This window comes from Kogia breviceps, chromosome 13, assembly GCF_026419965.1.
Source record: "Kogia breviceps isolate mKogBre1 chromosome 13, mKogBre1 haplotype 1, whole genome shotgun sequence".
Taxonomy (NCBI): domain Eukaryota; kingdom Metazoa; phylum Chordata; class Mammalia; order Artiodactyla; family Physeteridae; genus Kogia; species Kogia breviceps.
The window spans coordinates 8,276,744-8,291,087 of record NC_081322.1 but is presented as its reverse complement, the minus strand read 5'-3'; the positions used below and the strand labels follow the sequence as shown (position 1 = coordinate 8,291,087).

Here is a 14,344-nt window from a genome sequence, read left to right as displayed (position 1 = left end):
AGAAACCTTAGCAGTTGAATAGGTTTTTGTTCCACCAAGGCTCTTGGGTGAAAACATTTTGATTTATCTTCCTGATAGTTCCAGTTTGTGAAAAATAACTCCAGTTGGGCAGCAGAGTTTAGAAATTAGTAGATGCTTTCAGGAAACTTGACAATAGTTTAACTTTTTCCCTCAAGGGAATGTTTTACATTATTTGAAAAAAAAAATACACATGAATATTGTCCACGATGGTCTCTGATACTTGGAATGTTACCTAATAATTTTCTCAATTTTAAACATCATTGTTTATAAACTTTTATTATATTTGTTAATGATACTTCATTAGCTAGTAAAACTAATTTTTTTTTTTAGGTTGAAGATTACCAATCTAGTTGGGTTTATCCCAAAGAGAATCATTACCTAATATTTAGGATACATAATGAAGGCAATTTATTGCTAGTAACTTGTTATTTATGCTTATTTGTTATTTATTACAGCTTAATGTTATTTATAATGTGAAAGATTCCAGATCTTCCAGAATCCAAAGATCTATCCACGATCAAGAAGCCTTTGATTTAGACATTGCTGTAAAAGATGATAAAGATGATATCAATCACTTGAATTTGAATGTGTGCACAAGGTTGGTATTTAAGTCCCTCCTTCTTCTCCTTCTCCTTAAAAAAAATAGATTTGAAGATTTAATTAAATATATATGGTTTTTAATATATTTAATTATATTCAATATGTTATTGAACTATATCAATATAAGGAGTTCCATTTAACCAAGATTTCAGTTATGCATTACACTTCAGATTACAAACTAGAAATACCGCTAATTGTATTTAAGCATCTCTCAACATGCCCAAATTATTTACAAGTTTTCCTTGTATTTATAACAAGTTTGAATATAAAAGTTTAATAAAACTCAGGTTTAATTTATAAAAACTTTAACAAATCATGTTTAATACTCCAAAATTGATTATTTCTTTTTGTTGGTCATTTTTCTGTTAAGTAATTATTCCAGGTTCATATTTAGCCTTTAGTTTTGTGCACTTAACTCAAAACTTCTTACGAGTGTGCAAGTTCAATGAAGAGCATAGTTTTTTTTTAGACACAGTGAAAATATTCCAGTTTAGAAGATCCTTGCATTGGATAATTAGGCACTTAACAGCTTCTGGGAGTACTTCATAAGGTGACTATTAAATTTGGTCTGTGTCCAGAGCCTCTGAGGATCTTGTTAAGTCATAAGAAAAAGGTATCCGTTCCAAGACTACTGACTTCATAGATTCAGGGTCTGTGAAGCCGCCTTCAGCTTTCTCGCTTATTCTAAGAGCACACATAAGTTTGAGAGCAAGTCCTTCAGAAAGTTCTTGAACCGAGAGACTCAAATTTCTTCCTTGTCAATCTCCACTCTTAGTTCTGCGTGATTTGGTGTTCAGCTGGGTGTTACTGCAAGATGCACTGATATTGAGGAGCTGCTGCCTGCCCTTCTTAAATATCCCGTAGCGTCTGGTTGACCTTGGGCTGTTGTTGGGCTGGAGGTCACTGCTGTGGTCCTGAGCTGCCGGATCCTCTCAAGGTCATCTGTAGGGGTTTCTCTAGATGATCAACCTTCTTGGCCATTGCCTGAACCCAGTCTCCTCCATTACTGCTACCATCCCTACTATCTTTGGCCTTCTTGTTCCTTTTGGTTTTTTTTAAAGTATTTTTAAAAATATTATCTATTTATTTATTTTGGCCATGCCACGTCTTAGTTGCGGCATGCGGGATCTTGTTTGAGGCATGTGGGCTCTTAGTTGTAGCATGGCAGGCTTCTTCTTGGTTGCAGCATGTGAACTTCTTAGTTGCGGCACGCGGACTCTTAGTAGCGGCATGCATGTGGGATCTAGTGCCCCGACCGGGGATCGAACCTGGGCCCCTGCATTGGGAGTGCGGAGTCTTACCCGCTGGACCACCAGGGAAGTCCCAGGGCCTCCCTGTTCCTGATTTTGGTATAAATTGTCAATGTGTTTGCCCCCTTCCTCACCTGTTTGGGCATTTTGAACCAGCAGCTTGGGGATATCAGAATCTCTGCAGTAGCTTCCTTTTTCAGCTGGGAAGAAAGTAGGACTCCCATTATACTTTACTAAGATTGCAACTGGGCCCTGTTGCAGAATAACATCAAGTTATTTTTATTTAAACAACAACCACCTACGTTTATCACAAAACTTACATGCCAGGCATTGTATCAATGACTTGCACACATGTCCCATCTAATCGTTAGAATTACTCTATAAAGTAAGTGCTATTATTATCCCTGCTTTTCTCATTTACTCCTTCAGTCATTCATTCACTCAGTGAATATTGGTTTAGTCTCCATGATGTGCCAGGCACAGTGTCAGGATTTGGCATGTAATGGTTAGCCAAAAAGACACAGCCTTGTCTTCACAGAACTTACTATTTGGAAGAGGAGACAGAAATTAATAAAAATAAATCCTGAAAACCATGTTACCGAACTGAGGTCTGGCTGCTTGCCGCTCAAAAGTCAATAACTGAGAGGCAGTTGTTGGTAGAAAGGAAAGGTGCTTTCATCAGAAAAGCCGGCAATCTGCGGAGAAGGTGAACTCATGTCCTGAGATCAACTCTGAAGATTCAGTCCAGCTGTGACAGTTTTTAAAGGGGAAAAAAGGGAGTAATCTCAGTTAATCATTGAGATGGGAGTCAGAGCCATTGCCGTCCCCCACCCCCGCCCCCGTTTGTAGCCTTGTGGACTTCCTGTGATCTTTCTTTAGACGTTGTCTTGTTCACACAGTTTGTTCATAAGATTACTGAAGGGGAAGCTGGGGAAGAGACCTGGTCATCTGCTAATTACTTATTCTTCATTTCTACTTTTTTGATCTACAGAAAGAACCAACAGGTTAGGCAACGTATTGTGTGATCAAAAGATTTGAAAAGTGTGCTTAGGGCTTCCCTGGTGGCGCAGTGGTTAAGAATCCTCCTGCCGATGCAGGAGACACCGGTTCGTGCCCTGGTCCGGGAAGATCCCACATGCTGCGGAGCAACTAAGCCCGTGAGCCGTGGCCGCTGGGCCTGCGCGTCCGGAGCCTGTGCTCCGCAACGGGAGAGGCCACAACAGTGAGAGGCCCGCATACCGCAGAAAAAAAAAAAAAAAAAAAAGTGTGCTTGGGCTGGAGATGAGTAGAGCACGGGGTGGGGGGGCGCCTGGTTTAAAAGTCATTTACAATGTAGCTTTGCTAAATTGACAAGAAAAGGAGTTTCCTGCTGAGGGCAGTTTCCTGCAAGGAGCTGCTTATAGCAAGTCTAAAATTCTACTTTTGAAAAGGGCAAAGAAGAATAGCCTTGTGGAGCAATGAGAGGGCTTTTACCTCTTAGGGAGGTCAGGTCAAGACACAGAGGAGGAAAATGAGGTGAAACGGAGATTCCGACCATAATGGGGTTTCCCTGTTTATAGGGGCTCATGTAAAGATGCAGGATTCCAAATCTTAATCCAGCATCAGGAAGTCAGACAGGCAATTAGACTTTGCTAGGTAGAGGACATCTATATCTTTTTCCTTCTTTCTTTTTTTGGAGGACCTGGAGAAGAGAAGTGTTTTAATGTCAGGGTTGGGGGCTTTATAAAAAGGATTTAGATGTTGCTACTAGTTTCCTGAGAAAAATCTGCTATGAAATACAAAATACATTTTAAATGAATTCTTTCAGTGGCACTTTATAAAAAGAAGAGCTGCTGTTTCAGGCACTTTTTTCCCATCAGTAGGGTCCAAGCCCTTACTCACCTCAGAAAAAGTTTCTCTGTGGCATGCTAATTTAACAAATTCTTCCCCTGGCTGGTGGAAAGACCAGGTCAAACAAAGCACTTCTGGTGATGCACTGAAGTCATCATATCTAAGCAGGTTGGCTGTTTTTCTCATCTCTAAAACCCCTCTAATTTTAATACCCGTATTGGTTTTCAATAGCGTCTCTTCTGGCTGAGTGCCTCACCCGCGCATGCTTTCAGCTGCCTGGGGTCACCGAGCCCGCTGCAGTCAGCACTTGTACCGCACGGCTTTTCAGTCACGTTTGCCAGGCATCGGTTTGCTGCTTTAAAAAGCAAGATTTTCTACGCGCCCTTCTTGCTGTTGCCGTTTAAAGGACAACAGGAACTAACTGAAGGATGCTAAGAGATTTTCACGTTCGAGACAAACTCCTTTCCATAATGACATTGGGCTGTTTCCGATCCAAACAGAAAGGCCCTTGCCGTCTATTGATTTTAGAAAAATAATTATTTTTTATTTTTATTTTTTTGCGGTACGCGGGCCTCTCACTGTTGCGGCCTCTCCCGTTGCGGAGCGCAGGCTCCGGACGCGCAGGCTCAGCGGCCATGGCTCACGGGCCCAGCCGCTCTGCGGCACGTGGGATCTTCCCGGACTGGGACACGAACCCACGTCCCCTGCATCGGCAGGCGGACTCTCAACCACTGCGCCACCAGGGAAACCCTGGTCTTCTTTTTTCTAAAACCAGGTGAAGAAAAGGTTGTTGACGACGTGGCCGCTGTCTCCTGCTAAGTGGCCAAGTGATGCCTCTTTTTCGGTTCCTAGCTTTGAGTTGGAGAGCTTAGTGCCATCAACTTTTGGGAAAATGAAAAATGCAAAGTCGTTTGGTATCAGGCACTAGAAAACAGATTTGCCCACTGAAGGGGCAAAGTTTGCCTTCCTTACCACCCAGGAGCCCAAGTCTGCTGCATTGCAGGCATTTCATGCTGACTGACAAATGGACATGTTGTTCTATTCCTCATGTGGTTGAAAGTTATATAAGAATTTCAGAACTGTAAGGAAAGGATTAGCTGTTTACAGTTTTCTATAGTAATTTTTTATTTCAACGAAACAGTAAATATTTGGAATAACACTTGGCAGTTTTAATTTTTATACGAAGATGGTTTGCCAACAGCTTTAGGTTTTTCCTAAAGGGTTCTCTTCTATCCTCTCCTCTGTGATTTAGGTTCCTGGGCCCAGCTAGGAGTGGCATGGCCCTTATGGAAATTAACCTCCTCAGTGGTTTTACCGTGGCCTCAGATGCCATTTCCCTGAGTGAGACCGTGAAAAAAGTAGAACACGACCATGGAAAACTCAACCTCTACTTAGACTCTGTAAGTAGTAAAACCTAAGTTTCACATTGGTAACCATTGACAAAGCCACTATTTATCGTGTTCAAAATTACCTTTACTTTAAACGTCTTCTTTATGTCATTATTTTGGCTTTTTGTGTCCCTGAACAACTTTCACATGGCAACTATCTGTTGTCCTCACTAAAAAGACATTATTATAAAATTAGTTTAAGGAGAATTACTATTAATGATGAGCCTGATGAAAGTCTTGATAACAAAGTTATTATTTCATACCAGATGTTCAACATATAGAAATTGCTGTGATGTAATTTCCAAAATGCAGTCCAGATGTCAACTGGAGAACTCCTTCGCTTCAGGGAATTGCTAAACATATTTGTTTAAATGCTGCTGATGAAAAAAAAAAATGCTGACGGTGAAAGCTTTAATTACATGTTTTAAAATGCTTTCATGAGAAAAGGCTGTTAGTATATCCCAAAAGGGTTACTATTCCTGCATTGAAAAGTTAGGTGCTTAAATCATAGAATATTCTCAGAGGTTTGGTCTTTACACAAAATTATTATATAATTTTCATGTACTCTTCCCATTACTGTATGAAAGCTACTGATCCAAGAATAAGGTTCATAAAATATGTGAGAGAAAGGTTAGTGTGGAATTTAAGACTCTACTTGTTATGTCTCAAAACTGCTGGCATGTAAGGTTATTCTTGTGACATCTATATGAAATTCATATGTGGAATCGAAATTGAGTTCTAAGTGTTCTTAGGATTTCATGTTACTTGGGGGGAATATGTTATGTTTCTTATTCCAGTTTTGCCAAGTGTGAATCAATTATATTGCTTCAGCAGTGAATCTCCTTTTAAAAAGCTAGTTCCTTAATGTTCTCTTTATTTTAAGACTTCAAAAACCACTTTGGTTAAAAAGCTGTTAAAACGAATTCAAAGTTTCTAGATTCTTTTGCTGTTCAGCGATTTTCATATATTAAATACTGCTTGATAGCCCTGGGCCTAATTTGGGGCTTGAAAAATACATTTAAGGTTTTAAAAAATAATGTAATTAGGTTTGGAGTTTGTCCTGTATCTGTGATGTTCTTGCTCATGGTTATTTTAATTTGAGTGTCCATTACATTTTGACTGACTAATTTGTCTTTTCACTTACTGCTAATCGGTATGTAATGGAATGTTTAAAGGAATTTATCAATTTCAGATTCCTTAACCAGTATTATTTGCCAAATTGGCATTAAGTGTCCTTCCTGGAGGCAAGGAGGCTGGCCTTTTGTACCCATATCAGTCAGTTATTGGTTGTGGGCTGCACCCCCCACTCTGAGGTTACTTCACGTACTGGATGAGGTGACTCCCTTGAGCTGAGGGTGATTCTCCAGAGAAGGAGGCTGGTGTGAGTCAGTAGCAGCAACCAGGATGGGGTGCAAAACTGAGCCGGAGGATTTTGATGAAGCACCAGGGCCAGGGGCCTGCACTTCTGGGCTCCTGCTTACTTAACCACTCTAATTCTCAGTGCCCATTTCAGTAAAATGGAAGTAAGAACCATACCGATCATGCAAGGACTGTTTTACAAGATAAATGACGTAATTTCTATAAAGTGCTTACCCCAGTACCGGGTGTGTAGAAATGCTCCCTAAATGTTCATTTCTATAGCTGTTTGATAAAAGGATAAGAGAAAGAAATGTCTTTTACTTTCTCTTGAACACATAATTTGCCCCACCTTTAAAAGTCTTTTGTATTTTTCAAGGTAAATGAAACCCAGTTTTGTGTTGACATTCCTTCTGTGAGAAACTTTAGAGTGTCAAATACACAAGATGCTTCAGTGTCCATAATGGATTACTATGAACCAAGTAAGTGTGTCCTGGGGTGCGTGATACTTTGGGAGTTACGCCAGGCATTCATTCACTCATTCATTCATTCCTTCCTTCAGAGTGGTCATCTGCTGGATTGGCTTTGTGGGGGGGCGGGTGTTGTTTGGGGTAGTGAAGGAGGTGGTGGAGCAGGAGGTTAAATGTTTAAACCAAGACAATTGGCAATTTACATAAAAATAATCACATGATAGCATTTAGCATATATTAAAAAGTGATGTTTTTGCTCATAATGTTTTAGGTTTTTACCTCCCAGCTACAAACTTCACAGAGAAAAAGTGACACAGAGGGTCCATTGATGTTCAATTTCCAAGGTTCTGTTCCTGTTCCAAGCACCCGCTCTATCGGGTTCTGGTGTTAAAACGGGGCTTCTTCAGGAGAGAACGTGAACCGCATCCGCAGTGGATGAGCCTCAGTTGGGTTTAGCTGTTTCTTCACTGAGGGAGTCTTGTTTTGCTCAAATTTATTTATTGTAACAGATTTTTTTTTATCATTTCAAGAAAACTATAGTCTGTTTGGAAAATAACTTGAGCTTCTTTGACTTTACTGGTAATTTTTTACTTTATAAAATGTTAGAAATTTAGGATGTGAAGGTAGAGATCTAGTCTGGAGATCATCTAAGTTGATCAGGACGAATCTCTGTTCAACCACAGAGTGACTTTTCGTCGGTGATCTTCAGGCTAATGTTTCTACTTGTCACCACATTCATCCTGAATAAGCACTCCTGGGGCTCAGAATCATTAGAACACACAAGAATCATGAACATTTTCATGTCCTAGGTGGTTGTAGATAATTACACTTTAAAGTACGAAGAACCTGTCCTTGTGGTTGGGAGTGTTTGGTGGAGTATTCGTGCAAGACGCCGGTAGCACTAGCTCTCTCTCCTTCTAAGGCAACAAGCCAGTTCCTCTCATCTTTTGCCTCCTGTTGGAGGTCACCCCCAGTTCTTGTGGGACATTTTGGGGACACACTGATGTAGCACTTTTTTTCTGGTGGAAGGATAACATCCACTGTGGAGACTCAGTGACAGTACCTCGTTATCCAACTTCGTTACATGATTGTTGAAACATTCTCCAATTGATGTTTCTTAGGTGTATGGAGAACATTTTAAACATTTGAAAAGCAAAAGAGATTCAGTCTCTGAGATTTTTTTTGTGGAAAACAACTTACGTATGAGGGGGTGCATTTAAAATGAAAACATGGGAAAGATCAAAATCAACCAACCAACCCATTTTGAAGAACCCTAGAGTTAGAAAAAGTACTTAAAATATTTAAAAAGTCCATGAAAAATTGTGAAGAAATTTGAAAATAGAAATTGTATTTTTTACAATTTTTTGTAAAAAAATACAACTGTATTTTTACAAATTTTTTACAGTTTTTAAAAATTGTAAAAATAAAAATCATTTATGCTTTATAGCAAGGTTACTGTAGTGCTATTGGTGCTTTATATAGTTTTTTAAAAAATATTAGCTTGTACTATAAAATTTACCCAAGTTGAATAGTTTTAGAGACTATGTGCGTAACGTTTTAAAACACTGAAACAAGGCATCACACAGGCAGAGTTCTCTTCATATTTTTGCATTTTTAAATGAAGTCCATGGTAAATATTTCTCTTCAGTAGTTCCAATGAGTAGAACCTTACTTGAATGCATAGAAAATGTCACCCTAAAATAAACTCTCAAGGAGGTTAAAACATCCTCAATTTACAGTCTTTCCTGTTCCAGGAAGAGTTTCAGGTTGCGGTTGGACTGCAGCATGCAGCTGTGGTCTATTTTCTCTCTTTTAATGCTGGCCAGCTGCTGGAGCTACAGAAACTGAACTCAAAGCATTGTTTCTCTCTTGGACTTGGTAGTTTGGGCCCCTCTTGAGTATTTCAGTTGTTTCTTGTAAAGAAAAATAAAATTATGTGAAGAACGGAAAACTCAGAAAAGTGCATTGAAATGCTCTTAAGTTTTGGCAAAGTAAATGTTTCTAAACCACGGAGGCATGTAAACCGACATCTGCTTCTTTGAACAGGGCGGCAAGCGGTGAGAAGCTACAACTCCAGAGCACAGCTGTCCTCCTGTGACCTCTGTGGGGACCCACACACCTGCGGCCCCTGTGACAGTGCGGCCTCGGCCTCCCTTCCTCACCCTAACGTCTGCCTCCTTGTCTGCTTCACGCTCCTGTTCTCTTTGCAGTGTTGGCTATGATTTATTGTTTTAAAGACTCCGCGTAACACTTTCATTTCCAGAAGTCACATGTGATTGTCTTGTTTTCATAAGCAAATATCGCCTCTATTTTGAAAATCAATGTTGTTCTTCTGATGGGATGGGATGGGGGTGTACGACCGGTCCTTGTATGTGTAGCTGCATAGAGTTCTTCCCCTGACTTATGTGTGGAGCAAAAAATCAGCATTATTGCAGCTGTATTCTTTTATTTCCCCCTCTTAAAATCTTTTAGGAGTTTTTTGGAGGTGTTATTTTCTCCAGAATAAATGCGTTATTTTAGAGGATTCTTTTCATTTTCTAGAGGAAATGAGCCTGGCTTCTTAAGCACTGCTATACGTCAGTGTCTGCTTTAGTATTAACGACGGATTTCCTGGGAACTGGGAGGAAACAAACCCGTGGGAGGAGCTTGTTCTGTCCCTTCTGTATCCACCCTAACCCTCCGCCTGTACCACCCACCCCAGTGGTCTCAGTACATCCTTCTTAATCAGATATAACTTCTTTCTTTAGGATGGAGGTGGTGATTTTTTTTTTTTTTTTTTAAGGGAAATGGTGTTGTTCCACTCCAGATGTAGTCACATACCCCAGCCCTACTTTTCCTCTGTTTTCCCTCTGGAGAGAAGCAGAGAGAGACCGGCTTCACTGTGCTGCTGGTGGCTCAGAGGTTGAGGTTGCTGGGAAGTGCCCAGAGGGGCCCCGGGTGCCCTCCTCTGCGTCCTCAGCCCCACATGTGGGCTCTGTTCAGGCTGGGGGTCAGAGGGCATTGCAACACATGCCTTACGTGACTTGGACCAGAAGATCCTAGACCAGGAGGCACATGTGCGTCATGGGGAATGCTAAGCCAGGGGCACAACAAAATCCTATAGGAGATGTAGCAGACTGGACCTCCCCATGGTCTGGGAAAGAAGCTGAGGATTGACGGGGATCAGAGAGATGTGAAGTACTGTACGGTGTTGGCCAGGGTCCTGTGGAACCTTCTAGATTCAGGTGTCTGAGTGTCAGACCACCAGCTGTCCAGTGACATCTAACGCTTGCTCTGAATCGTATAGAAGATTCTTGAATTTTGAGCACCTGTGTCATGGGTTACCCTGTATTCAGAAGGATAATATTCATTTATCTGGGTGAAATTTTAAGGAAAGATTCCTTTCTTCCCCCTTCCCTGGTTTTCCTCTTTTCTCACCTTTGTTTCATCCTGCCTTTCCTTCCCTTCTTCCTTTCTTCTTTTCATCTGAAATACATTGAAATATTTTAGATATATCCAAAAAATTTAAAGATCTTTTACTAAATCTAACAATTGGTTTAATTTCACTCCTGAACTCGGCATTTCTCTCAAGGGGATGTAGAAACGTAATCGTCGTGGGCTCCAAAGAAGCTGCATTGCAGTATTTTCAACTGTTTTAAAATAAATCCAAAAATAAAATATGCAAGTCATATATTTTAAAGTAAATTTTAAAAAGAATGTTTTTATTTTAGTAAACTTAAATTACAGAGGAGTGGATGTTCATGGAATGCTTATGGATATTTTGGACACAAAGGTAGGAATTACTAACATTCAGGTTTTTAAAGCTTGAAACCTAAATGTAGAAAATAGATCCTCAGACGGTGGTCTATGGAGGGAGAGCAGTTAAATATCAAACACGTAATTTTCTTGTATTTACTTTCAAGTGGGGAAAAGGTTTTCGTTGTGTTACACCTTTGAAACCATCTGATCTGAAAAACGCACTTGGGTTTGGGCTTTCCTGTGCGGGGTTTTGGCCTTTATACGCTTAGGACTTGTTTGGAGATGAAAGTATCTTGGAACGAAGTTGGAGGAACGTGTTGGCAAAGGATACCCCCTCGCTGCCCAGAGAGCCTCGGACTAACTGTAAATAGTTTATATTCTCTAGCTTATATTCTTTTCTGTTCATACCGGACTTCTAGTGTAGTATTTTAGGAAACACCAGAATGGAAAGCCATTGGAAGACAGTTTGTAGCTTTTTAAAACCATGTTTGTAGCTTTTTAAAACCATATCTCCTCATTTAAAAACTAGAACTCTAATAGTTTTTGTGAATTATTTCAGATTTTCAGATTAAAAATTCACCTTGTAACTCATATTGTAATGCATCTCTTTTTATTATAAATGTATTAAAAGTGAGGAGGAGGAGGGGATTGAGGAAGAAGAGGAGGAAGAGGAGAAGAAGGAAGGGGGAGAGGGTCAGCGCGCAGCTGGAGGTGCACGGGGCACTGGGGACGCGGGCGTCTTCCTCTGTCACGCCTCTCAGAGCGCTGGCTCTGCTGCAGCAGTGCGCTTGGATTAAAAGGGACCAAAAAGCCACAGGCATTAGGGGGAAAGGAGGACACATAGTAGTAATAATTGACATATCGACTCTTCTTTTCTTCACATGCTACGAGTAATAATACTAAAAATCTCTTTTTACCTTTAAGTTTGCTGACGTTGAAACTTTTCTTTTAGAATGCCATCAGTTTCATTTTCTGATATGAACTAAAGTCCCCACTTCTTTTCCACTGAGTGGGAACCTCATTAAGACAGCAGCATGGGGCTTCCCGGGTGGCGTAGTGGTTGAGAGTCCGCCTGCCGATGCAGGGGACACGGGTTCGTGCCCCGGTCCGGGAAGATCCCACGTGCCGCGGAGCGGCTGGGCCCGTGATCCGTGGCCACTGAGCCTGCGCGTCCGGAGCCTGTGCTCCGCAACGGGAAAGGCCACAACGGTGAGAGGCCCGCGTACCGCAAAAAAAAAAAAAAAAAGCCACCAGCATGTGTGACTTCCAGTTTTGACTGGGCAATGATTCCAGACATGGAACTTTGGGAATAACTAGTAGCCACATAATTCAAGGACAGAACAACGCTATTATATTTGGTTTCACCAACTTATTGCCTTCAGTTATAATTCTAAAAAAGTTAAAGCCCATTAAAATACTCTGGGTCAATGAAATGCTTCCTTTTATTGTGTGGTCCTATTATACTTTATGTATTTTTAAAATATTCTAACAATACATCTTTGGTTTAGTATTTTGGTTATATTATAATCTGTGGAGCATTGTGTTAATATAAAATCCAGATATACGCTTATTGCCTAACAGTTTATTACTTATATATGCAATGCTGTATTCCACACGTGGGAATTTGCAGAATTGTACATAGAGTAATTCTCCCTACTCCCATTTTTTTTTTTTTTTGTGGTACGCGGGCCTCTCACCGCTGCGGCCTCTCCCGCTGCGGAGCACAGGCTCCGGACGCGCAGGCTCAGCGGCCACGGCTCACGGGCCCGGCAGCTCCGCGGCATGTGGGATCTTCGCGGACTGGGGCACGAACCCGCGTCCCCTGCATCGGCAGGCGGACTCTCAACCACTGCGCCACCAGGGAAGCCCTCCCTGCTCCCATTTTTTTTTTGAGTCTGGGTGTAATTATTTTTTTAAAAAGTTGTATTTAACTGTAGTTTCTTTTTATGTTAAATTGAGTTTTAAATATTCTGGCAATATAATGCTAGTTATCTTTATTTTGATAAAATTCAATTATTTTGATATAATTCAATTTGATATCATTCAACATTTCTGGCTGTCCTATGATATTGTAAGAAATTGGAGCTATGATGTTTCTTTGTGATTCTTTAAAGGAGCCATTTTATTAGCCTTCCAGCAGGTAATCTGGAGTTCTTTTTAACAGCCTCACTTTTTCTAATTTACTTGATTGAAGTTTAATACTGTTTTCTATAAAAATATGTTGTAAATACCTCCTTGACGAGGTTCCTTAACATAAGGACAGTACTTAATTTGGTGTTCATCAAGCGGCTCCCTTGGGTCCAGGTGCCATTACATCTTCTTGGCTGCATTGTTTACTTGCACTTTTAAAATTTAAGACACAGGGCTTCCCTGGTGGCGCAGTGGTTGAGAGTCCGCCTGCCGATGCGGGGGACACGGGTTCGTGGCCCGGTCCGCGAGGATCCCACGTGCCGCGGAGCGGCTGGGCCCGTGAGCCGTGGCTGCTGAGCCTACGCTTCCGAAAAATTTAAGACACAGTAAGTGGACTCACTCTTGGTTAAGCTTCAGAACTTTTTGCACTCTCAGTAGAGGCTTCTGTTAGAAGAATATTCTGGTTTTTTTTTCAAATTCCAGTAAAGCATAGCACCTTTAAGAACTTAAAAATTTCCTATCACCTATTCAAATGATACTCGTGTTAATATTAAATATCCTAAGTTGCATTGGGAATAATTTGAGGTGCACTTTTTTTAATCACTACTTTGAATAGAGAACTGTTATACTACTTTCTTTAGGAAACTAAACAGTAAATATACATTTTTAATTACGTATATATCGGTTGTGAGTAGGCTTGTTTCAAAACTATTTCTAGCCATTGAGTTGTGTTTTCATGTTCCTCATCAAAAGACAGTGCCACATGGCATCATTCACTAAAATGTTGCCAGTTCATTTCAGTGGTTGTAATACAGGAAAACAGATATTTCCTAGATGATTTCCGAGTTTCGCACTTCAGAGGACACTTACACATTGGTATGTGTGTGTCTTTGTAATAAGGATGATATTGATATATATGTTACTACATATTTAAGAATAATTCTGTCCATGTTGTCACGAGGCCATGGTTTACCACTCTTCTGCCAGGGTATTGAATCAATGGTAGAGGATAGTTCCATGTTCCATTTATAGATCATTAAGATTTGTCTTTGATAGATTTAATAGAATATGGCTCTATTCTGGTCCTTCAAGCCTTTATGTTTTGGATTCTTACTAAGGTGCAGTTGATACAGTAGAGTTGATTTCTTTTGTATACAGGAAGCTTTATAAGATTTTATTCATAAATCTTCTATTTTGAGAAGCTGTTTTGCATATAAGAAGGATACTGTTGAAATAAAACATCATTTTCCCAGAAACTAACGCTTTGTATATTGAACCAGGGTGATTCTGAATGTTTAAATTTTAAATGTTAGAGTGTTGTTGTTAATTGTACTTGATGATCTATTCAATAGGAAATCATGGTTTATCAATAAAAATGAGAATTTCCATCTATTACTACCAGTGTTGTTTTTATTTTAGCTTAAATCACATCTGTAGCACATCTTCTTTATCTAAACCTATTTAATGGTGAGGCATGGGATGTCTGAGGGTAGGTTTGAGGAGGGATTATTGTGTTAAAGAGCTTGACGTGAGTGAGAGGAGAGAAGCTTGACCACCAGCC

General features: G+C 40.3%; 1 protein-coding gene across 3 annotated transcripts in view; it reads left to right on the top strand.

Annotated features, from left to right (window-relative positions):
* The window catches only part of CD109 (CD109 molecule), a 158,574-nt gene extending 147,334 nt beyond the window's left edge, over window positions 1-11,240 (top strand). For all 3 annotated transcript variants that reach the window (XM_067011308.1, XM_059035938.2, XM_067011307.1), the window contains 4 exons: window positions 477-619; window positions 4,954-5,101; window positions 6,825-6,927; window positions 8,962-11,240. In XM_067011308.1, the coding sequence (XP_066867409.1) occupies window positions 477-619; window positions 4,954-5,101; window positions 6,825-6,927; window positions 8,962-9,137 (570 nt within the window). In that variant the 3' untranslated portion in view covers window positions 9,138-11,240. The remainder of the gene's footprint in view (window positions 1-476; window positions 620-4,953; window positions 5,102-6,824; window positions 6,928-8,961) is intronic.
* The last annotated feature ends 3,104 nt before the right edge of the window (window positions 11,241-14,344 follow it).